General features: G+C 45.9%; 1 protein-coding gene across 3 annotated transcripts in view; it reads left to right on the top strand.

Annotated features, from left to right (window-relative positions):
• Positions 1–23,769, top strand: part of HIBCH (3-hydroxyisobutyryl-CoA hydrolase) — a 56,650-nt gene that overhangs the window by 14,034 nt on the left and 18,847 nt on the right. For all 3 annotated transcript variants that reach the window (XM_081181093.1, XM_081181094.1, XM_081181092.1), the window contains exons 7-10: positions 19,266–19,344; positions 20,255–20,400; positions 21,049–21,135; positions 23,485–23,543. In XM_081181093.1, the coding sequence (XP_081037219.1) occupies positions 19,266–19,344; positions 20,255–20,400; positions 21,049–21,135; positions 23,485–23,543 (371 nt within the window). The remainder of the gene's footprint in view (positions 1–19,265; positions 19,345–20,254; positions 20,401–21,048; positions 21,136–23,484; positions 23,544–23,769) is intronic.

The following is a 23,769-nucleotide window of genomic DNA, read 5'->3' as shown; positions in this document are numbered from 1 at the left end:
GCTGAATGTTCCTGCTGGCATTATCTGTCAGCAGGTAGGAGCTGCAATGCTAATGATTCAGTTGTTGCCTGCACATTTCAGTAAACAGCTACTAACACAAATTATACCATTTCAACTGGGTCTTTCTAGACTTGGTAAAACACTCAGCCTGTGTGCAGTTGATCTTTTACTGATGCATTTGGCAATGGTAAGAAATTAGGGTCAATATGGAGCAGACATTTTAACTTGTTGGAATTTTCTGCAGATCCTCAATTACGGTATATGCACGTTGTGGAACTTTGGATATCCTTAGTAGCATTCGACACTCTGGTTCCACAGCATGAGCCAGAACCCAGTATGCTACTAGGAAGATGTTCATAGGAGGACCTTGCTCGGCCTGCTTTTTACAGGGAGCTGACTGATGCTCCCAAGAATTTGTACAGATCAGAATGCAACTCCTTGATAGATCACACATTTCTCAGGATTCTGCGACGTTGTTTTGATGTGCAAAAAGCAAATACAAAAAATACGTGGTTTACAGGAAAGTGCATTGAAAAGCATTGAGAAGTGCATATTTTATGTAAAAAGTGCAAATAAAATATGTACAGTTTAAGGGGGGGGACTTTATTATGCTTAAAAAGAAAAAGCACCAAATTGGCTGGAGCAGACATACAGCTGAGGGCGAATGAAGCCAAAACTGAATTAGGCAGCTCAGTTTCAGCTCTACTCCAAAGTAAGATCATAGGATCATAGAATGCTTCCTATGCCAAGTCCAGTCATGGGTCAGTATTGTCTGCTCAGCCTTCTCAACCTGATGCCCTTCAGACATTTATGGGAGGATAGCTCAGTTGGTCTGAGTGTGGTGCGGATGACGCCAAGGTTGCAGGTGCAATTCCTGTAGGGGACAGCTGCATAGTCCTGGATTGCAAGGGGGCGGACTAGATGATCCTCAGGGTTCCTTCCAACTCTATGATTTTGCACTACAGCTGCCATCATTCCATGCTGGCTAGGGATGACTGGACTTGTAGTTCAAAACAGTTGGAGGGAGCCAGGTTGAAGAAGGCTTCCATTGAATGGCCGTGGGAACTGCAGTTCACTTTTGCACATAAAGCTTGAATATTGTAGAGCTATCATACCATCATTGGTGGTACTTAAAATGCATAGAAAAGGCTGAATGCATAATTCATTGTTTATCAGTCCTCCAGCAGGTATTATGTATGGTGCTGGTTTGCTCTTCAATAAGTTCTAAGCTAAGCATCCAATAGATGGGGGTGTGGAGCTTCTCTTTTACGCCTTTCGAAAGCACAGTTCTTTCAGTAGCATGCAGTTTCTCATTTGAATACCATTTTGTTTGTGTAATGGCTTCAGAACAAGTTGTTCAGTTCATAAGGAGAAGGGGGGAAATGAGTTCACACAATACACTTGAACTTTAAAAGGACTGGCACAGATTATGGCGACCTGTCTTCAGTACCACTAGGCGTAATGATGGTGTTTTGGCGCTGCTAACAAGGCAATTTGAGGGTTGAAAGTCCCTAATGCAGACATGTCTGGAGCACAAGTTCATTTTCTACAGGCTGAACTGATTTGTTTAAGCTTTTCTCTTTGGAAAACCATTCTGTCTCTAATCCAATCCTGCAGTGGCTTGTTTAATAGAAAACGGGGGGGGGGGGGGGAACATTGCAGCCTGGGTTCCCCCCAGTGCTCCCTTTAGCCATGAGAAAAAAGTGTCTGAAAAAAGTGTCACATAATTCTAGAGCTGCAGACTTCGTTCTTGATTTTGATGGCTTGAAAGACAGACTCCAAATTAAAGCTGTATTTTAAAGCAGGTTTGGAGAATGATTCCTTTGGCAGGCTGTAGGGCAGGCTGCTGCAGCTTAAGTAACGAAGATTAGTTTATAAGAATATTTACATTTGCATTTTCCTGGAAAAGTGGCACAGACCCTTTGAAAATGCTGAACGTTTACTGATTGCAGAGGTTCAGTTTTATGCTGCTTTGAAGTCCTATATGAAGTTCACGCAAGTTGCAATTGCCCCAGTCGTTCAGAAGTTGGCAAGAAAGCAAATTTGAAGCCGAGGTTGTCTACGCCCCTTTTGGAAGGGGAAAGACTTTCACTGTGTTTAACAGGTCAAAGTTCTGTTTGTCATCCCAGCTAGGTGTGATGTAAAGTGGAAAAGTTTTTAAGCTGAACTGAAGGGATCAGGAACTACTCTATCTGTGGAACAATGTGAGTTATCTCCACAGGTTTATGGCTTAGTATAAACATAGCATACATTCTATCGTCAGGCCAACAGCAAGTGAGTCAAAAACAGAAAGACCTTTCCACATGACTGTGCAAAGCACTCTAATGTGGGAGTCAATAGTTTTGCTAGGAAACATGGAGGCAGTTCTTTGAAATTAAAAGTAAGAAGTGAAACCATCAAAGAATGATAGGCAAAAGGGTAGCCTTTCTACTGTGCCATTTATTTTTCTTAATCGGAGGTGTGTTCCAGTGCTGGAGACATAAAATTTGCATGAAACAGTTAAAAGATGGTTGGGATGAGTGTTTGTGTGTGTTTTCTGCTACTTCTCGTTTTTCTTGCCATGTGTCAAATCCATTCCGTGCCTGTAATACTTAGTGCAGCTACAATCTGCACAGCAGCTGTATTAGAAACAAGTTTCATTGCCTGCAGGGGAAATGGAAATTTCCCCAGTATAGAAAGTTCCTGGGAAAATGTGACATCCCTCACTCAGAAGGGAAGACGGCTGCATTTTGTCCAACAGATGAGTAGCATCTTGTGTCCTTAGGAGAAGGTGGAGCCAGAGGGCTTTGCAGATATTGGAGGTGGGTTGCTCCTCTGAAGTTGGAGATACGAAGTCTAGGTCAGTGTTTCCCAACCTTTTTTGGGCAAAGGCACACTTGTTTCATGGAAAAAATCTCGAGGCACACCACCATGCCAGATGGGGAAAGGTCACTTTTTACTTATGTAAAAAAAAAATAAAAAAATAGTAACAGCATAGAAGGTTCCAGTAGTAGATAGGTAGCCGTGTTGGTCTGCCATAGTCAAAATAAAAAAATTCCTTCCAGTAGCACCTTAAAGACCAACTAAGTTAGTTCTTGGTATGAGCTTTCGTGTGCATGCACACTTCTTCAGATACCATGGACTTCCATTTCATGCGGCTCAATGTGGTGCCTTCCATGGTTCCAGTTACAGGTAGGTAGCCGTGTTGGTCTGCCATAGTCAAAATAAAAAAATTCCTTCCAGTAGCACCTTAAAGACCAACTAAGTTAGTTCTTGGTATGAGCTTTCGTGTGCATGCACACTTCTTCAGTATCTGAAGAAGTGTGCATGCACACGAAAGCTCATACCAAGAACTAACTTAGTTGGTCTTTAAGGTGCTACTGGAAGGAATTTTTTTATTTTGAGCATAGAAGGTAGAGAAGGTAGGACTCGAACCAGTGGATTCACGTTACAATAAAGATTTTGACTAAACATGGGAAAGAACTTTCTGCTGGTAAGGGCTGTTCAACAGGGGAATGGTCTCCCTCGGGAGGTTTTTCCCTTCTTGGAGGTTTTTAAGCAGAGGTGGGATGTCTGTCTGCCATGGATGCTATGGCTGAGATTCCTGCACTGCAGGGGTTGTACAGTACTGGATAGCCCTGGGGATCCCTTCCAACTCTACGATTCTATTAGGATCCCTTTTATAAAAGAGAGAACTTTAATGGCACGGCCATTATTTATTTCGGCTTCTCCCAACGGGGCCACGAAGGATCAGAAAAGCTGAAGAAGAGACCCTTCCTCAGAGGAGGCGGGAGACCACCGGACCCGCCGAGGAGGGGAATCTGGCCGCCTTTCCCTCCAGAGCTTCGCCTTTTGCCCCGGCCAAGTTGCGCCGAGGGTGCCTTGCGGGCTCTGCGTGGCTTCAGGCGGAGCCTAGGAGCCACTTCCCAGCCTGGAGGGCAGGCTGTGCGCGGACCCCGCCACTCTCGGGGCGCGATCCAGACCCGGCTGCCTTCCACGGCCAGCAGAGGTAGGCCGCCGGCTTCTAACCCGGCGGAACTGGGGCGTCCCGGGCGCCGCGCCGCGCTCCCCGCTCCTCCCGCCCCGCCCCCTTCTCCCGGGTGCCCCCTCCCTCCTTTGTTCTCCGGAGCCCCGCCTCCCCCTCTGCCCCAGCTCGCCTATTGGCTCACGCAGCCGCCACTCAGGTGGGGGCCCGCTTTGGCCCCGCTCCCCGGCCGCCGAGAGAGAGTGGGAGCGTGCGGGGCTGGGCTGGGCGGCCGGGCGTCTCCTTCCCTGCGCTGCTTCGGCCGCGTCTGCAGCCGCCGCGGGACCAGGCGGGAGGCCAGTCATGCCCAGACACTGCCAGCCGCTCGGAAGGAGCCGTCGCTCCGCCGGGCAGCGCCTGCCTGCGCGCCCCTCGCTCCCTGCGCCGAGGATGGCGGGGGCGCCGGGCGCATGGCAGCGCCGGGGCTGCTGGGCAAGCGGCAGATGCTGATGCAGTTTGGGGAATTCCTGTCACAGGGAGCAAGGCAGAAGCGGATGACGGGGCACGTTCCCCGGGGGAGCGGGGCCGGAGGATTAGCCCGACTCGCCCGCCTCCCTCCCACGGCACACTAGGCAACGTCCGGCGGCACACTAGTGTGCCGCGGAACACCGGTTGGGAAACACTGGTCTAGGTGTCTCTTCCCAATCCAGGAAGAGTTGAAAACTCAGCCTCTAAAGCCTGGGAGCTTTATGACAGCATGTTACTGTTTGCTGGGAGGAGGGAGTATCTCTGCTAGTCTCCCTCCCATTGATAATGTCATAGTTAATGCTGTAGCGAAATCTAAGTTACATCTACTTTTGCTTCGAATGTGTAATGTTGCCCCAAAATGAATAGATTACAGCCAGTGCTGGGTGTTTCCTTGGAAACTCAATGTAATTTGTGCATCTAAATCATAGGGAAAGACAAAAATGCACCTTACTGCTCTCTGACTGCAGAAGGCAAATCTGTTGGCCTACAAAGCTTGGCGTAACACCTGCGTATTATTAGTTGTAGATAATAGAACACAGGAAGATTTCAGAGAAGCAAACAACAAAACCTAACCCCGACTGTGGTTCTTTGACTTTTGGCAAATGTACTGCTGGGAGACCTTGGATGTTGCAAAATCTTTTTAAAAAATATTTCAACGTCTTTGTCAAGTATATAATGAAACATCACTCCTAAAAGATTTATTTCTGGAAAGTATTTAGTTACCAAATGGTGGAGTATTTTTAAAAGGGGGGGGGGAATTATTGGGAAAATGCAGTTATAGGGACTGTCTGAATGTGTTATACATGTAAGATGCACCAGTTTGATGCCCAGTATCATCTGCCAGTAAGGGAACATGGATGACTTACGATGAGATAGAATGGTTGGCATTTCTCCCCCTGCTCCAATAAGAAAGGCACAATTACGTAAATGGCCAATGTATTTAAGGTAAAGGGACCCCTGATCATTAGGTCCTGTCGTGACCAACTCTGGGGTTGCGGCACTCATCTCGCTTTATTGGCTGAGGGAGCCGTCGTACAGCTTCCGGGTCATGTGGCCAGCATGACTAAGTCGCTTCTGGCGAACCAGAGCAGCGCACGGAAACGCCGTTTACCTTCCCACCCGAGTGGTACCTATTTATCTACTTGCACTTTGACGTGCTTTCAAACTGCTAGGTTGGCAGGAGCAGGGACCGAGCAACGGGAGCTCACCCCGTCACGGGGATTCGAACTGCCTGCATTAAAAAACATGCTGCCTCAGACTGTTGATGTGTCTTGGAGGATTTTACTATTTACTTCAAGACTCCAGTACTGATGTTTAGGATTTATTTGATGAACTGTTCCTTTCTGGTATACTCTCCCCTTGCATATTGCTCTATAGATGACTTCCTACTTGGAAAAATGCTATTGAGCTGCTGCTGGGTTTCTACAATATCTGTTCTTGAGTTTCTGGTATTGATTGTGGTTTCTTACTTCACAGAGGCAACGAGCAGAATTTTAATCACCTGCAGTTTTGTTTTGTTTTTTGGCAGGGGTATTTTCATTCGCTTACTAGAATTTCTGTAGTTTTCTTAGGATCATTGAGACTTCCTCAGCAAAGCTGAAGGTACGAGGAGGCCCATGTAGGAGTACTTTAAGGGGTGTGGGTTATAGGTATAAGAAGTAATCTTTCATCACCCCCTTTGTCTAGATCCTTCCTGTTGCTATTTTCCAATATTGAGCTTTTCCATGCATTTCAGAACAAATTCTCTGCGCCTGATTTAGGGCAGTGGCAATTGATTTTTTTCCACCTTCTGTTCCAAATAAGATGATGTATAAATGCCCAGTTTATCAAGACAGATACTAGCCAGGATGCCAGTTCTCAAGTCTCGTTTTGCGTAGGAATGACCTCATTCTGGGATCATATGAAGTCCTTTATGAATGATAAAATATTTAGCATGGGTTGGCGAAGTTTGCAGAGTAATAACCTGTCATTCTGCTGATTTCTGCTCCTGTAAACAATAACTGTTTCACAAGTTATTGATAATATATTGCTAGGAAAACACATTCCTGGACACTGAGGTCTCATTTGCTCCCATTCTATCATTTCTAAGGGTTTATAATGTGATTTTGAAACAATTCTGAATAAAAGAGTGTTCAGATGTATGGTCCATAAATTTCTGTTTCTGAGAAACGGTTGGCAGACAGGTTATCAAAATGTGAAACTTACTGAACCTTTATGTTTACCAATAATTCTTAAGCTTTTGGGAGGCTTCAGAAAAATGTCAGAATTTCTTGGTAAGTCTAGTCATGTACCTTGAATAAAGAAGCACATTCCTCCATAATTTCCCTCATTTACTGGTCATCAGCGCTCAGTCTCTTGCTAGCTCAGTTTTTCCTTTGCTTGGTGTTTTTTAAATTGGTGAATGTCAAAAATGAAGCTTGTTTTTGACATTTACCCACCAAGTCATTATAAATGACGGAATTAAGGGTAAGCTTTGAGGTTTTATAAAAAAGTGTCGGGATTTCCTGCTGGTCTCAAAATCTTAATTATATGTCAACATTTATTATTCATTGACACTGACATGATACACACATACTAAAAATCAATAATTGCATGGCTTTAGGGGTGGGTAATGGTTGGAAATGTAAATAGTATGGATTTGATCTAGAATTATTCATGCTGAAAGTGGACTCACTACAATCAGTGGGACTTGTTCCATTGATTTCAGTGGATCTACTCTCAGCATGATTCAGTCTGGATCTAACTGTATGTAAACAGCTTTTAAGATGCTTCCCCTGAGCTACTGCTGTTTACTTTGTCATCTTTAAAGATGGAGAAGATCTACAATGCAGTAGGTAGCTTTCTGTTCATGCACAGGGACTTTACATTGCCTTGCTTCCAGTGGCATCTCCTCCCTTTCAAGTTTGGATAAGTAGCACCCTGGGGCGGTTTCTGGAAGAAATATTGGTCCTCTACCCATGTATTATTGTAGCACAGAAGCACTTCCTTGATGAGGATACCAACCAGAGAGGTGGGGGTGGGGGTTTGATTCATTGATGAAATGAGAGACTTTTAAGTCTTCAACAGTAGTTTTGCCAGGCTTTTGTCTTTTCCAGTACAAAAAAGGAACAAAAGGTTGCAGTCATGAGATTTTACATAACACTTTAAATGGAGGTATAATTTAACAATTTGTATTCATAATCCCAAATAATTTTGCTTACAGAATAGATGTGAGAGAGCGTTGACTTATCAAATTAGTTCAGAAACAAAGTGCTAATCTTGACGGTCTTATTAACTTGCTATTTTTTTAATGTACTTGCCCAAATATCCAAATAAATCACTGGAATAATTTCCTCCATATCCATTAAAAAATATTGTGCCGCTGAGTGATGTCTGAGATCTAAAGTGTTGTATGCCCAAGGCGGAGGGACTAGGTACCTTTGGTACTTAAGCAGTACAGTGGTACCTCGGGTTAAGTACTTAATTCGTTCCAGAGGTCTGTACTTAACCTGAAACTGTTCTTAACCTGAAGCACCACTTTAGCTAATGGGGCCTCCTGCTGCTGCCGCGCCGCTGGAGCCTGATTTCTGTTCTCATCCTGAAGCAAAGTTCTTAACCTGAAGCACTATTTCTGGGTTAGCGGAGTCTGTAACCTGAAGCGTATGTAACCCAAGGTACCACTGTATTCCCTCTGAATGCCAGAAGCCAAGTTGCTTCTGAAATTGAACAGATGCTTGCAAACAGTTGTATGATACAGTGTGTGTCTCAAATAGTACAGTGGTACCCCGCAGGACGAACGCCTCGCGAGACGAAAAACTCGCAAAACGAAAGGTTTTTTCGTTTTCGAGTTGCCTCGCAAGACGAATTTCCCTATGGGCTTGCTTCGCAAAACGAAGCTTGCCCCGGGGACAGCGGGTCTTCTCTTTTGAAGCAAGGGGCGGCCGGGAGATCGCTTCTCCCCACCGCCCACCGCCCGGCTTCGCAGCAGCGCTACGAAGCCCGGCGGCTGGGGCAGGTGCTCCCGCCCCCACCCCGCTTCGGAGCAGCGTTCCGAAGCGGGGTGGCTGGGGCAGGTGTTCCCACCCCCCGCCCGGCTTCGGAGCACGGGGAGATCGCTTCTCCCCACCGCCCCTTGCTTCAAAAGAGGTCCGGGGGCAGCGGGAGCGCTTCCCGCTGCCCCCGGACCTCTTTTGAAGCAAGCGGCTGCGGAGAGAAGCGATCTCCCCGCAGCCGCTTGCTTCAAAAGAGGTCTGGGGGCAGCGGGAGCGCTTCCCGCTGCCTCCGGACCTCTTTTGAAGCAAGGGGCGGTGGGGAGAAGCGATCTCCCCGTGCTCCGAAGCGGGGCGGGGGGTGGGAACACCTGCCCCAGCCACCCCGCTTCGGAACGCTGCTCCGAAGCGGGGTGGGGGGGGCGGGAGCACCTGCCCCAGCCGCCGGGCTTCGTAGCGCTGCTGCGAAGCCGGGCGGGGGGTGGGAACACCCGCCCCAGCCACCCCGCTTCGGAACGCTGCTCCGAAGCGGGGTGGGGGGGGCGGGAGCACCTGCCCCAGCCGCCAGGCTTCGTAGCGCTGCTGCGAAGCCGGGTGGGGGGTGGGAACACCTGCCCCAGCCACCCCGCTTCGGAACGCTGCTCCGAAGCGGGGTGGGGGGGCGGGAGCACCTGCCCCAGCCGCCGGGCTTCGTAGCGCTGCTGCGAAGCCGGGCGGGGGGTGGGAAAACCCGCCCCAGCCACCCCGCTTCGGAACGCTGCTCCGAAGCGGGGTGGGGGGGGCGGGAGCACCTGCCCCAGCCGCCGGGCTTCGTAGCGCTGCTGCGAAGCAGGGCGGGGGGTGGGAACACCTGCCCCAGCCACCCCGCTTCGGAACGCTGCTCCGAAGCGGGGTGGGGGGGGCGGGAGCACCTGCCCCAGCTGCCGGGCTTCGTAGCGCTGCTGCGAAGCCGGGCGGGGGGTGGGAACACCTGCCCCAGCCACCCCGCTTCGGAACGCTGCTCCGAAGCGGGGTGGGGGGGGTGGGAACACCTGCCCCAGCCACCCCGCTTCGGAACGCTGCTCCGAAGCGGGGTGGGGGGGCGGGAGCACCTGCCCCAGCCGCCGGGCTTCGTAGCGCTGCTGCGAAGCCGGGCGGGGGGTGGGAACACCCGCCCCAGCCACCCCGCTTCGGAACGCTGCTCCGAAGCGGGGTGGGGGGGCGGGAGCACCTGCCCCAGCCGCCAGGCTTCGTAGCGCTGCTGCGAAGCCGGGTGGGGGGTGGGAACACCTGCCCCAGCCACCCCGCTTCGGAACGCTGCTCCGAAGCGGGGTGGGGGGGCGGGAGCACCTGCCCCAGCCGCCGGGCTTCGTAGCTCTGCTGCGAAGCCGGGCGGGGGGGGTGGGAACACCTTCTGAAGGCGGGCGGGGGGCGAAAGTCTTTGTCCCCCCCTGCCTGCCTTCCCAGTGGCTTTTAAATCGCCCCGGACAGCGGAGAAGTCCTCCGCTGTCCGGGGCGATTTTAAAATGCCGCCCGCCAGCATTTTAAGATCGCCCGGACAGCGGAGAAGTCCTCCGCTGTCCCAGGGTTTTTTAAAATGCTGGGGGTGAGAAGAAAAGCCCTTGCCCCCCCCCCAGCCTTCAGAAGAGGTCCGGGGACAGACTGTCCCCGGACCTGGTCTGAAGGCGGATTCCCTAGGAATGCATTAATTGATTTTCAATGCATTCCTATGGGAAACCGTGCATCGCAAGACGAAAAAACCGCAAGACGAAGAGACTTGCGGAACGAATTAATTTCGTCTTGCGAGGCACCACTGTACTGAGAAATTATTGAATAGCTAGGGTGTGTGTGGGTCCAGTTCAAAGAACAAAAAAGTTTTAAGGAACCACTGATCTTGCCCAAACTCCTAAGTCCTCCTACAGTAGCTCTGCGCATCCCAGCTAGTGTTGCTTCTCAGGAAACTTTTAAATATACAAGTGCCCCAGATTTAGTTGATCAGAAGTTGGATCCCAACAACCTTGTTTACCAAAATACATGTTTGTAAATCACGTCCAGTTTTCTTACCAGTCTTTTTTTGCAGTGAAAAGGTTCATAAAGAGCATCTACAGTACGTTTGGGATACACTTCAGGAAATGTGTGCTGCACCATTTCATTAATTACCTAGAGTTTTTTTGGAGGGGGGTGTCAAACGTAGAATCGGCCATTGAAGCCTACTTCAACTAAGTATTATTTCTGCTTTTTATTATGCAAGCAAAGGTGTGTCTATAACTCTCAGTGTCCTCTCCAAATTATACAGATTGCACATATTCAGTCAAACCCATGTATAAAATGTTGACATTCCCCACCCCCCAATGTAGTGTTCTTATTTCATAGAATTGTAGAGCTGGAAGGGACCACGAGGGTCATCCCTGTGGTGCAGGGATCTTTTGCCCAAAATGGGACTTGAGCCCATGTTATAAGAATTTTAAGGTCACACACACACACACACACACACACACACACACACAATGTTCATAACTGTATATATAAACCACATGTCTGAAACCCCACAGAAAAAGTCCTGAAACCATTTTGTCCCTCCCAAATTGACCTCAAATATTTCTCTGCAAGGTCGAAGGAAAATGGAAAAGCATCCCCATTATCTTTTCGTTCACGAATCCTGTCTTAAGGGTATGTGTATGAATAAGGTGAGCCTGTGACCTGGCTCAGGAACTAAGTATTTATCATTACAGAAGACTGGCCAGGCTCCCCAGGTAATCCAATCAAGTGACCATTAATAGGTAACCTGCCAGACGGGAGATGAACAATGCACTCGGATTCTTGTTGTAGACTGCCTTTTCTATGATGTAGGTATGATGTATATGGGGGTGGGCTACACCCCTTCTGTGATGTATGTATGATGTTTCTGGGGGTGGTCTTGGACTCCAGGGCGGGCAATTTAAAATGTCTATATAAGGGCAGGCACACCTTTGTTCTGGGTCTTCCTCCTTCCTGCGTGTGAGGGGAGCACCCTGTTGCAACAGCTTTAATAAAGATCAGGCTTACTAGCTGCTTTGCTTCTCAATATTCTCTGGTTGGCCTCTGTTATTTTCTCCTACCAATAGGGAACCCACGTAAGGACTCTATACTGGCTCTTGGATACCCCATAAGGGAAAAAGGGCAGATTTTGTTTACATCACCCATAATGCTGAGATTAAGAGTCTCATGCTTTACCTACTGGCCTATTGAGGCATTCTTGCTGCAGTGCAGTTAATTTATCCATAAGAATCGGGGGCCATGCCTATGAGAATTGCATATTCTTACGGAGCTTTTGCTAATTACTGGTGTATCATTTTGAACACCTAGTTCCATGCTAAATATAACCTTTAACTGCATCAGACTGTTTAGTGCCAGAATAATGGAATGTGACTGTGTAATTTTAGAAGCACATAGTGTGTGGGAGCTATCATCAGTTAATGGAATAAGAATGCAGGTTTAAAAGATAAGTAGGCTGACATGTAGGTGCTTGAATACTGAATTGCTTTGGACAAATGGATGATGGCACAGGCTAACAAGAGGGGCAAGTTTTATCTAACGGAAATAACAAATTTAATTATTAGCAGAATCGCATCCTGCATTTCGTAAAATCCTTGTGGGCAAATGTCACACTGTGCTGATTTTAAGCCGTTTTCCATTTATCGCATAGGTTGCTAAAGCAGACTTTATCAAAAAGGAGCTGAATGACTTGTCACGAGGGCAATATTTAGAGCAGCTCAAACTCACAGATGCAACAAACGCTCAGTTCTTCCTACACCTGCCTAGAAGTTGCTGCCATCCAAAAACTAGATTCAAGTAGCTGCTTGTTGATCTCTCTTCTTCCTTCCCTGTTCTGACAGATGTTCTGTGCATACAGATATATAAACTTCCAGCTCTGTGTTCCTGAGTCTTTGTTTAGAGAACCCTAAAATACCCCGGATGTGCTGGAGATTCTAATCTCTATGATAGAATTTGTACAGGATTGACCTGCATACGATTTTGCGCTCACGACTGAAAATGTTGAAAGCAGCCTTGAATCAAGACTGAAAAGGATTGTATCTTTGCTGATGCTGCAGTATATTTCCCATCTGGCATATTGGCTTGACCGTTAAGTCCCTGAATATTATCCTGCAGACAAATGGTGCAGTTAGTTTCCTAGCTAATCTCTGGCTATTCGTAGTAATTCCTGGTAATGGATAAAAATGGTGTTAGCCTGTTGATTCACGGAATGCTTGTATTTGTGTAGTCAATCAAACGTACATTGTTCCTCAAGCAAAGAATTACCGTATTTTTTGCACCATAACACTCACTTTTTTCCTCCTAGAAAGTAAGGGGAAATGTCTGTGCGTGTTATGGAGCGAATGCCTGCGGGTGGCAGGGGGGATCTGCTGCAGTCGTGAGCAGAGGATCCATGGTTCCCCTTCCTTCCCTCCTCCGTGGTTATAAAGCATGGATCCACATGGATCCTCAGGATTTTTGCATTGGGCTACTCCAAACTCACTGTCAGATCACGTCTGTGGCCACAGCATGAACCACAAAAATCATATATCCGCTATTTCATTTAGAATATTTTTTTCTTGTTTTCCTCCTCTAAAAACTAGGTGCGTGTTATGGTCTGGTGCGTGTTATAGAGCAAAAAATACGGTATGTAGATGTGGAAGTAGACTTCTGTGGAAGGTTTAAGGCACTGCCAAAAATTGGAATCGCTTGAACAGGGTTTTACATTACTGTAATGTGTCGAATACTTTAATTCTGTTCTTCTTGGGAGTTGGGAATAGTTTTTAAAAAAATGATATGGAGTGAAATAAAATACATATTGAAAACAAAGTTTTATAAGGTAAATTGCCACTCATAATTTGATAGAACCCACTCATAATTCAACAGAAGATGCCTACTTTAATCTTATATGTAGGCAATGTCAGATCAATGTAAGAACTTTAGAGCATAAAGTAGGCCTGGTATTCTTTGAGATCCTAAGCATGCAAATTTTTGTGCACTTGTGTTTCGGCAAGGTACTGTGGAGATGTGTGTGCATCTCTTGTTCTTGAAGAATTTTGAGAGCTCACCTGCTGCAGCACTTAGACCATGAGTAGACAAACTAGGGGCCGGATCAGGCCCAATCACCTTCTAAATCCAGCCTGAGGATGGTCCAGGAATCTGTGTGTTTTTACATGAGTAGAATGTGTCCTTTATTTAAAATGCATCTCTGGATTATTTGTGGGGCCTGCCTGGTGTTTTTACATGAGTAGAATGTGTGCTTTTATTTAAAATGCATCTCTGGATTATTTGTGAGGCCTGCCTGGTGTTTTTACATGAGTAGAATGTGTGCTTTTACTTAAAATGCATCTCTGGGTTATTTGTGGGGCCTGCCTGGTGTTTTTACATGAGTAGAATGTGTCCTTTATTTAAAATGCATCTCTGGATTATTTGTGGGGCCTGCCTGTTGTTTTTACATGAGTAGAATGTGTGCTTTTATTTAAAATGCATCTCTGGATTATTTGTGGGGCATAGGAATTCGTTCATTTTTTATTTTTTCTCCAAAATAGAGTCCGGCCCCCCACAAGGTCTGAGGGACAGTGGATCGGCCCCCTGCTGAAAAAGTTTGCTGACCCCTGGCTTAGACTGACTGGCTAGGCAGGACAGGGGAGATCAGGGGTCACATTCCCCACCCCAGCCATGAAGCTGGGCAAGAATTACTTTGGGCCACTCACTCCAGCCCAACATACCTCACAGGGTTGCTGTTCTGGCTGCCCGAGCACGTGGGACAGCCAAGCTAAAAATAAATCATGTTCTGTGGCCCACGTAGATCCGTTTGCCAATCCTTGAAGTCTGGGCAGCTCAGCTGCATAGAGTGTGGTGCTGATAGCGCCAAGGTTGCAGGTTTGATCCCCATTTGGAACAACTGCATATTCCTTCATTGCAGGGGGTTGGACTAGATGATCCTTAGGGTCCCTTCCAACTCCACAATTCTATGAATCTATGTAATTGCGGTTTCTGCCACTCGCTGTTACCGCTCCTCCCCTTTTGAACCTATGAAGCTGCATTATGCCGTTTTAGATAATCTAGCCCAATACAGTTTATGGGAACCCAAGATAATTTTTCAAACATTTCTTAATCACAGCTATTCCTGATAAGAGGCTCCCTCGCACCCAAGAGGCTAATGAGAAGTCCTCATATGTTTAGTTTCATCAATACTGCGCAGCGTCAGGTGATCCCAGGCCATTCACTAGGGGAATTGAACTTTTGACACTCAGGCATGTGTTGCTCCCTGTTGTGCATCAGATTGGAAAAGCAGTTGTGTAGCAAGTCATTGACTTTTGGGGGGATTAGAGCATGGAGCAATACCCACAGCTCCCTCCCTGTTCCGTTACACTGCATTAATCTAAACCCATAAACCCGTCGCTTCTTGGCACATTCCCATTTTCGCCTGATTCATTGTGTCCTGCATGTTACCCCTGACATTTACAAAAGTCCTAGCAAATGACAGTTCCCAGCGCAGCCTGAATGGAACGATTTGAGATTTTTCTCAGTTTGTGTTGCAGTCTGCTTCCCACCAGATGTCAATAAGAGAGATATTTGTTGGCATCTTTCACAAGTAGGAATCCAGCACAAAGTACAAACGTCTTTTTGCCCGAATGCCGAGTCTGGCAGGTGCTTGAACTGACTTGCAGACAAAACAATACATCAGTCATTGAACCTATATTGTAATTCTAGGGGGTGTGCCCCTGCTCTCATTGCTCCACCACCACTAACCCAGGAGTGGGGAACTGTTAGCTCCTACCCCACAGGCCACCACAGACTGGTGGGCAAGGCAAGTCACTTATCCATCACATGTAATCTTTATGATATCACATAATTGATAGGTGTGTTTTTCCACCAACCTGTCAAAATCCCTTGTGGGGTTCTGAAGCTTCTGCTGAGGGATGCCAGAAAGAAGGCTGTATTTTGAAATGTGGGCTTCTTTCTTGCTTTTTGTGATGACAATGGCGGCAGCAGCCTTGTTCCCTGTGCAACACTGGAGGTTGAAATGGGGCGTGCAGGCCTCCTGCTGCATATAAAGGGCTTTTGCAATCATCCATGCTTTTCAGATGCAAAGAGCATTAAATGGAATTCTCCCTCCTTGAGTAGGCGTGTTCCTAAGACCTGCCCCTTTCCACCTCATGCTGCTGCTACAGCCAAATGGGATGAAGAACTGGCCCAGCAGTGGGAAGAGAGGAGCATGGGGAAGAGGCCAGGTGGCCTCAGAAGGCTGCCTCTTCATTGTGTTCACTGGCTTCAGTTGCAGATTACTAGACTGCCCGGCAACTGCTTCCAGTCCCCTTCCTGCACTCCTAATATGCAGCAGTAGCAGAAGCAGCAGATCCCAAGCTCATTGGAGAGGGGGAAGGTGGCCAGTAACGATGCTGGCCAGGCTTGGGCTCTGGATCCTGGAGGCAGGGGCCCTGTTTTTGGCAGATGTTAGCATATATCATATTGAAACTCTTGATTCTGTGGATAACATTATCAGGTCCTCCTGAAATGGTATTGCCAGAATACTATGGCGACAGACTTTGCATCTGGGTCTGATGCAGGAGCTGGTCCCTGTGTTGATATTATGTGATATGGTGATGCTGGCAAGTAAAAAAATCACAATCGAACCTTGTTCAGACCTTTGTTGTCAAGACAGAGGTACTTCTTCATGTGTCTTTACATTAAGTCGGACTCCAGTTATGAATGCTTAATTGCTCTTAACCTCACAGCAGACACTCTTTTTTCTTTAAATTCGCCATATATTTAGCTTTCATCAAATAGTTGGTTTGATCATGCATTTGTGGTTCATTTCTTGTTCCTGGCTATATATAGATAGAAATATGCACGTACAGTGGTACCTCGGGTTAAGCACTTAATTCGTTCCGGAGGTCTGTACTTAATCTGAAACTGTTCTTAACCTGAAGCCCCACTTTAGCTAATGGGGCCTCCTGCTGCTTCTGCGCCGCCGGAGTACGATTTCTGTTCTCATCCTGAAGCAAAGTTCTTAACCTGAAGCACTATTTCTGGGTTAGCGGAGTATGTAACCTGAAGCGTGTATAACCTGAAGCGTATGTAACCTGAGATACCACTGTATTTTAGACTGCTTATCCTTACCAGAATTGCCTTCTGTTTAGCCACAGTAAACCTCACCATTCTTCTGCTGTTCACATGATGCGCATCTGGAGACTTGATTGCCTGCTAAAGGGGTTCATTTATGTAGCAGCCTTGAAGTAAGGGAACCCTTATCTTCAAATAATCTGGTTTTCCCACAGAGATGCACTGCAAGAGAACAGCGTAAGTGAATTAATTAGCCTTTTATTGTATTTTGAAGGTCATAATCACCATGGGCTCTGGCAGCCCAGTGGAGGTGGTGTGTGCTGGTGCCAGGGGAAGTGAATATCTCTGCAGATGCTTCGCTCTTGAGGCTGTTCCTCTAGAGCCACTTTAACTTGCTGACAGACGTCAGGAAATAGATAGAAAAGGCTGGTGCAGCCTATGTGTTGGCTTCCCTAGATAAAAACTTCAAGCAGCGTTGATTGGCTTAATTATTACTGTTTTATGTAGATTGATTTGAAACCCAGTGTTTCCAAAGCACAACTCTCCTTTTTAAATGATGCTCTTGTGGGCAGTAGTAACAGGCTCTGTCCCAGCTTCTGCCAACTTAGCAGTTCAAAAGCATAGCAGCGCAAGTAGATAAATAAGTATTGCTGCGGCCGGAACGTAAACGGCATTTCCATGTGCTCTGGTTTCTGTCACAGTGTTGCGTTGCGCCAGAAGTGGTTTAGTCCTGCTGGCCACATGACCCGGAAAGCTGTCTGTGGACAAACGCCGGCTCCCTCTGCCTGAAAAGTGAGATGAACGCCGCACCCCATAGTTGCCTTTGACTGGACTTAACCATCCAGGGGTCCTTTACCTTACCTTTTAGTAACAGGCACCATGTTAGCAGAAGCATTTTTCCTGCATGCGTGAAAGAAGTGAGCTCTTAAAATGTTGCATACCGTTGGCTGTTCTTTTATAAGCACTTGTAGTTAAAAAGCATATATTTGTTATCTGCTACCTGAGGAAGATGCTGCTGCTGATTATATTTTATTATTTGTGCCCCGCTCATGTGACTGAGATGCCCCAGCCACACTGGGTGGCTTCCAGCATGTACAGAAACATAATAAAACATCAAACATTAAAAACTTCACTATGCAGGGCTGTCTTCAGATGGCTTCTAAAGAATGTACAGTTGTACATTGGTTTTCAAACAGCTTAGTTCCCGAATGTTTTGGCTCCCGAACGCCGCAAACCCGGAAGTGACTGTTCTGGTTTGCAAACTATTTTTGGAAGCCAAATGTCCGACGGGGCTTCCACGGCTTCGGATTGGCTGCAGGAACTTCCTGCAGCCAATCAGAAGCCGCACTTTGGCTTCCGAACGTTTTAGAAGTCAAACGGACTTCGAGAACGGATTCTGTTTGACTTCCAAGGTACGACTGTATCTCCTTGATATCTGACCTAAGGAGGAGCACCTTCTTAGTTGATTTTTAAAAGCATACAATGAAACAATTTAAAGCTTGCAGCCCTCATAAAACGGAGCTATCATGCACTCTCTCAGAGGTGAAGAAAGAGAGTTGATGTTGACTCAGCTGCTGGCAGCCATATTTGTTTTGGGTGGGGGCAGGCTTTTGGCTCAAATGCAAAGGGGAGGACATAGGGTTAGGCGGGCCTGTGCGTCGTTCAGAAGGCTCACCGAGGAGAGGGAATAGCGCATGTTGGCTCCCCTCGCTGCCAGTTAACAGTCTCGTAGCTCACTGTGTTGCTCTGTTGAGTGTGTGGGGGTGAGGTCAGGGTTTTCTGTGGAGTCCTGGCTTAGCCAGGAGTTACACAGGAACTGAGTGGTGGCGGAGTTGAGGCCGCTGCTGGGAACATCTCCCAGCTTCTCCGGAAGCCCTGCCCGTTCTTGGAGAAGAATAGCTTTTAAATGTGTATTTGAAGGTAGCTCCATATTAGAGGTAGCCTCTTGCTACGCCAGGAAGAAAAACGGTTTGAACTTCCACTAGCAGAGAGAAAGGCGTATTAAGTGGACAAGCTTAATATGGTCCCAGGTTGCTTGACAGGAGTGTGGTGCCATCAAGTGAAGTTACGTTACCAAGGAAAAGGAGAAGAGCAAACAAAAAAACGTAAAATGCTTGGAATTGTTCCGTTGGCGGTAGTTCTTGTAATTGAAATTAAATTATTTTTTGGGGGGGTATTCTTTGATCACAACTTGGTTGTTGCATCTTAATTCCACATGGGTTCCAATCTCTCCACTTGGCGACATAGCTAACTCTCAGCCTGGCCTAACCAACTCACAGGATTGCTGAAGATAACAGTTCAGTGAATGCTGTTGGCTGGAAGCAAAGGGGAATTGTTTCCATCATGCGCTGAGCCAAATTCTAGCCGCTCCTTTGCCTCAGGGAATTTTGGAGGAAGTTGTTAACTAGAAATAACAAGGATGGGGGCAGAAGATGCTCCCTGGCTAATTCTGATTCTGTATCAATAATGTGTGATATTTGTCCTTGTACTAGTTTGGGGTATAATGTTAAGTTTAGATTATTATTTTAAGCTTCAGTGAACACCTCTTGGGGCTGTAAAATGGGGTATATAAGGATTTTAAACAATAGCTAAAAAATACAGGGGTTGGGGAGAGCCAAGTATGCCATTTTGAAGAAAAGGAGGGATATGTATTAATAAATTTTGATAAGCAGTTGATTTGTGTTTGTAAATGCGTGTGCATACCGATATGTTGCAGATTTTTAGTATGACTTCTGCCTTTCCGTTTTTCTTTTTCTTTTTGGTAGGGTGTCGGTGTGTCTGTTCATGGGCACTTCAGAGTCGCTACAGAGAAGACGGTTTTTGCAATGCCAGAGACAGCCATAGGTAAAGACTGCATGTTAATGTTTTCCATTGTGCTACCTTAAGACTTTTGATAGAGAAGCAGTGGGGTGTAGCAGTTAAGATTGTTGACTTTAGCGGGGAATGGGTTCAAATCCCTGCCTTTGCATGAAGTTTGCTGGAGACATTGGTTACACTCTTTCAGACTGAACTGCCTCCATGTATGCTGTTCTAAGGTCAACGGAGGAAGAAAAGTGGAATATAATGTGTTTATTGTAATATTGCTACCCCCCCCACCCCGCTGCAGGATTTCCAAAGACCTTACATACAGGAAACAGAGACACCAAATAAACAAATTATGTATAACACCTCATGCTGTCTGTATTTCTGAGGCAGCTGTCAATAGATGTCCTTGCATATCATCATCATTATCATTATCTGAAATTAATAATAATAATGGTCTGATCACTATCTTTCCATTAATGGAACACTGTTTTTTTGTGTGTTTTTTTTAATGAATGAAAAGGACTTTGATTCAGTGGAGGCTCCTGGTGGAAAGGAGAGGCAATTTTTGATCATTCATGGAGGGGTAATTCAGGGTCTGAACCAAGATATTTGCAAGAAGAAAGGGCAGTGTGAGGAATATATACAAGAAGAAAACATAAAGTCCAGGGTCAGCATCATTCGTAAAAAGTAGTTTTGCCAATTAAAACACAGGTCTATGAAGCATAGTGGCCATGGAAATCAGGCAGTAGCAGAATGACTGAGCATTAATGTGTTTTTTTGGTAGTGGGTGAAAAAAAGGAGGCAGAGATCTTAATTTCAGATGAAAGGGACCAGCTACAAGGCCTGGGGAAGGTTTGGAAAAGACAAAAGAGCAGCAGTATGTTTTAATGAGAGGAATCGTTTCCCACCTTCATAATTTTAATTTTCATTTTGCTTTCTTCAATTGCAGGTCTTTTTCCTGACGTAGGTGGAGGCTACTTCTTGCCAAGGCTTTCTGGGAAGCTGGGATATTTTCTTGCCATGACTGGATTCCGGTTGAAAGGAAAAGATGTTCACAAAGCGGGAATTGCTACTCACTTCATAGAAGCAGAGAAGGTAAATCTACCTGAGCAGGTACCTGGCCATGCTGTAATCTCAGGTGAACACTGGGTCTGCTGGATTGGGGGGGGGGGTTCTTCTCAGGCATCTTTTCGCTTCCTGAGAAGGAGAACAAGTCCTCCTTTCCCCTGCTAATGCTTCTAGAGGTATCCTGGCTCTCAAAACAAATTTCCAGGACACATTGCAACACTGAATTAGGCACACTAAAGCCTATTTATTTCAGTGGACTTTAGCACAGCCTACTCTTAAGCTACACTGAGACTTCAGAGTTATGTGGCCTTGTATAGAGTTCTTCCTTTTTAAAAATACCCTGGCTCGTTCTGAAGCTGTTAATTGCAGTTTCCTGGTTCAAACAGGAGATGATAATTAATGGAAACTGGACTGCACTCACTCATGTTGGCCTGTTGATTAGAGACATGGTAATCTGAACATGGCTACTATATTTAAGTCTTTTGATCTCCTTGTTGTGTATTTGTGAAGAAGGCCACCTTCACTTTTGCTGAGAGAAGTGGGAAAAAGAATATGCTTGCTAGCAGGGATTGCCCTACCCCTTTGATTGCCACAAGTTCTTTGCAAGAGAATATATTGAAATTATATCAGCATCTCGTGAAATAATGCATTTGGCAATTGTATTTTCGTTTGCAGATGGCTGCCCTAGAAAAGGATTTGACGGAATTAAAGTCCCCATCGAAGGAAAATGTTGCTGATATATTGGATTCGTATCACAAGAAGGTAAATGGATAGCTAACAATAATAGAAGACTGCGAAAAGGAGAACCTTCATACAGGACACTGAGTCTCTGTAAGTGTTGCTAATTGATTCCCCCCCCCCCAGCACCTCAGTGGCATGTTATAAAATCAAGTTTGACAATCGATCATAAACTGCACCCACTTACAGCCTATTCTCTTTGCAGTTCTCCCCCTCCCTGATTGTTGCTGTTCACAAGGTCACTTTTTGTTTGAAATGTTGTCAGCTAAAGCAGCTGTTAGTGTCAGAGCACTGAACATAATTTCTGCTTTGTTTTGATAGTGTTCCAAAAATACTAGTGCCAAAAATTACTTGCTGTAATTGCTAGAATAACATCTTTGGTGTTATTCCTATATGGGACACTTTATGGATTTGCTTTAGTTTTTCTTGCTTTGCCTATTATATTTTAAAAACGTATGTGGCTGCAATCCAATACATTCTTACCTGGAAGGAAGTCCCATTGAAGTAATAGATAGCTCAGTTGGTAGTGCATGAGACCCTTAATCTCAAGGCCGTGGGTTTGAGCACCACACTGGGCATTACAGGGAGTTGGACTAGAAGACCCTTGTGATCCCTTCCAATTTTACAATTCTATGATAATTGGGGCTTACTTCTGAGTAGACATGGCTAGGATTTTGTTGTAAGACGCTAATCTTCTGTTTAACAGATGTAATGTATGCAACCTAATGGGTTTCACAGAGTACTTCCTTAGCTGGAAAGGAATGAAGTCTAACTCTTGCCTCTGTATGCTTGAAATTTTGCTGTCTTCGAAGAAGTTGGACACATGAAAGGTTGATTCTCTTTCTCCAATATGGCTGCTTCTTTCTGTACCAAGCTTCTCTGATCAACAGACAATGGGGATATTAATGGAATGAGTAAATTTTCAGCAAATTGGGAGAGAGAATAGTGATGTGCAAGCTGAGCGCTAATGGAGTGGAAGCTGTGCACAGGGAGCCACCAGAATACAAATGACAGGCGTTAGTTTTTGATCCACAGCTGATGCCGTTGTAACTGAAACACATGTTTGTGGCTTAACCTTGGCCCCTGCAGTGCCAGCAGGTTCAAGGCATTTGTCACGAGCCACAATTTGAACGCTTCATGTCGTGCAGGGACCCTCTGTTTGGCCGGGAATAGTCAATAGCAGTCACCTAATTGACGTTCCTTTCAATCGAAATGTGTATAAATACAGTTCTAGTAGCACTGTGTGTTGCTGGAGATAGAGAAGGGAAGGTTAATTTGCAGGGTGGCAAGGAGCGCCTTTCATACATTGAAATAATGTCACAAGGAGCAGCTTTTACCACAAACAGAGGCGAGCCATTCTTTAGTTTGTAGGTTTGCTGACCCTGGCGACGTGCCATGCTGCATTTGACAAAATTCCCCCTCCTACAGAACATAGAATCGTAAGGATCCATAAGGATCATCTATTCCAACCTCCTGCAATATAGGAATCTTTCTGCCCGACGTGGAACATGAACCCAGAACCCTGAGATTATGTCTTATGTTCTACCAACTGAGCTATCCGGGCATACAGTCGTACCTTGGAAGTCGAACGAAATCCGTTCTGGAAGTCCGTTCGACTTCCAAAATGTTCGGAAAACAAAGGGCGGCTTCTGATTGGCTGCCGGAAGCTCACGCAGCAGTCACTTTCAGGTTTGCGGCGTTTGGGAGCCAAAACGTTCGAGAACTAAGCTGTTTGAAAACCAAGGTACAGCTGTATACTGTAATGACATGGGCTCCTAACAGTCTCCCATCCAAAGGGCTGATCGCGTCCATGCCTACTTAAGTGTCAGTACCATTGCAGCACCAGAGTTTCTGAGGCCTGTTGTCCTTTATATCAGGCCGTCCTGTTCTTTTGTGCACTGTTCTTATACTCCACACTGTGTAAAAGTAGATAAGCGTTTAAAATGGTAGATAAACTTTTATCTTCAAAGCGTAGCTAGAACGTGTGAGGCACTTTGCTTTCAGAAGCACAAAAGAGACAGCTTTGTGTTCCATCAGCCATTTAAAAAGGATTCTGGAATCATGGACATTGTTTTAGTCTGAGCCCACGTGAGGATGCAGCACTGAATGGTAAAGTAGCTCAGGGCTTGGTTGTAAATTTGAATGGGAAATCACTGCAAGCATCATGCAAAATCAAAATAGAAGTGTAATAAGCAAACCGAGAAACAAAAACAGGTTAGCTATAATTTCAGAAACGTCGCTTGAACTCAAAATGATATTTCATTTATTTCATTTCTTTTTTAAAAGAGAAAAGAGCAAATAGCTGCTTTGCTGCAATTTAGCGTTTGGGATACGGATATGAAAGGTGTTGGTGTGTTCTGCTTTTTGTAACAGTGCAAAGTTGATCAAGAAAAAGAATTCGTGCTTGGCGAGCACATGGACAAGATTAACAGGTACTTACCATTCATTCATGTTTAGTGGGAGCTATGGATTGGGTTCAGTAAACCTTTCGGTTACTTTTTGTTGAGATTCTTGCAAAAATATTTATCCAGTAGACCTCTTTTGCAAAAATATTTATGTGGTGGAGGTCCTTTGATTCAGTAGCTCTTAAATAATTGTGGTTCCTCACTGAGGGCCAAACTGCACATAGCAAAAAAACTGAGATTTATTTCTATACAG

Source organism: Podarcis bocagei (genome assembly GCF_964188305.1).
Source record: "Podarcis bocagei genome assembly, chromosome: 1".
In the NCBI taxonomy this organism is placed as follows: Eukaryota; Metazoa; Chordata; class Lepidosauria; order Squamata; family Lacertidae; genus Podarcis; species Podarcis bocagei.
This window is presented reverse-complemented; position numbering and strand designations above follow the sequence as displayed.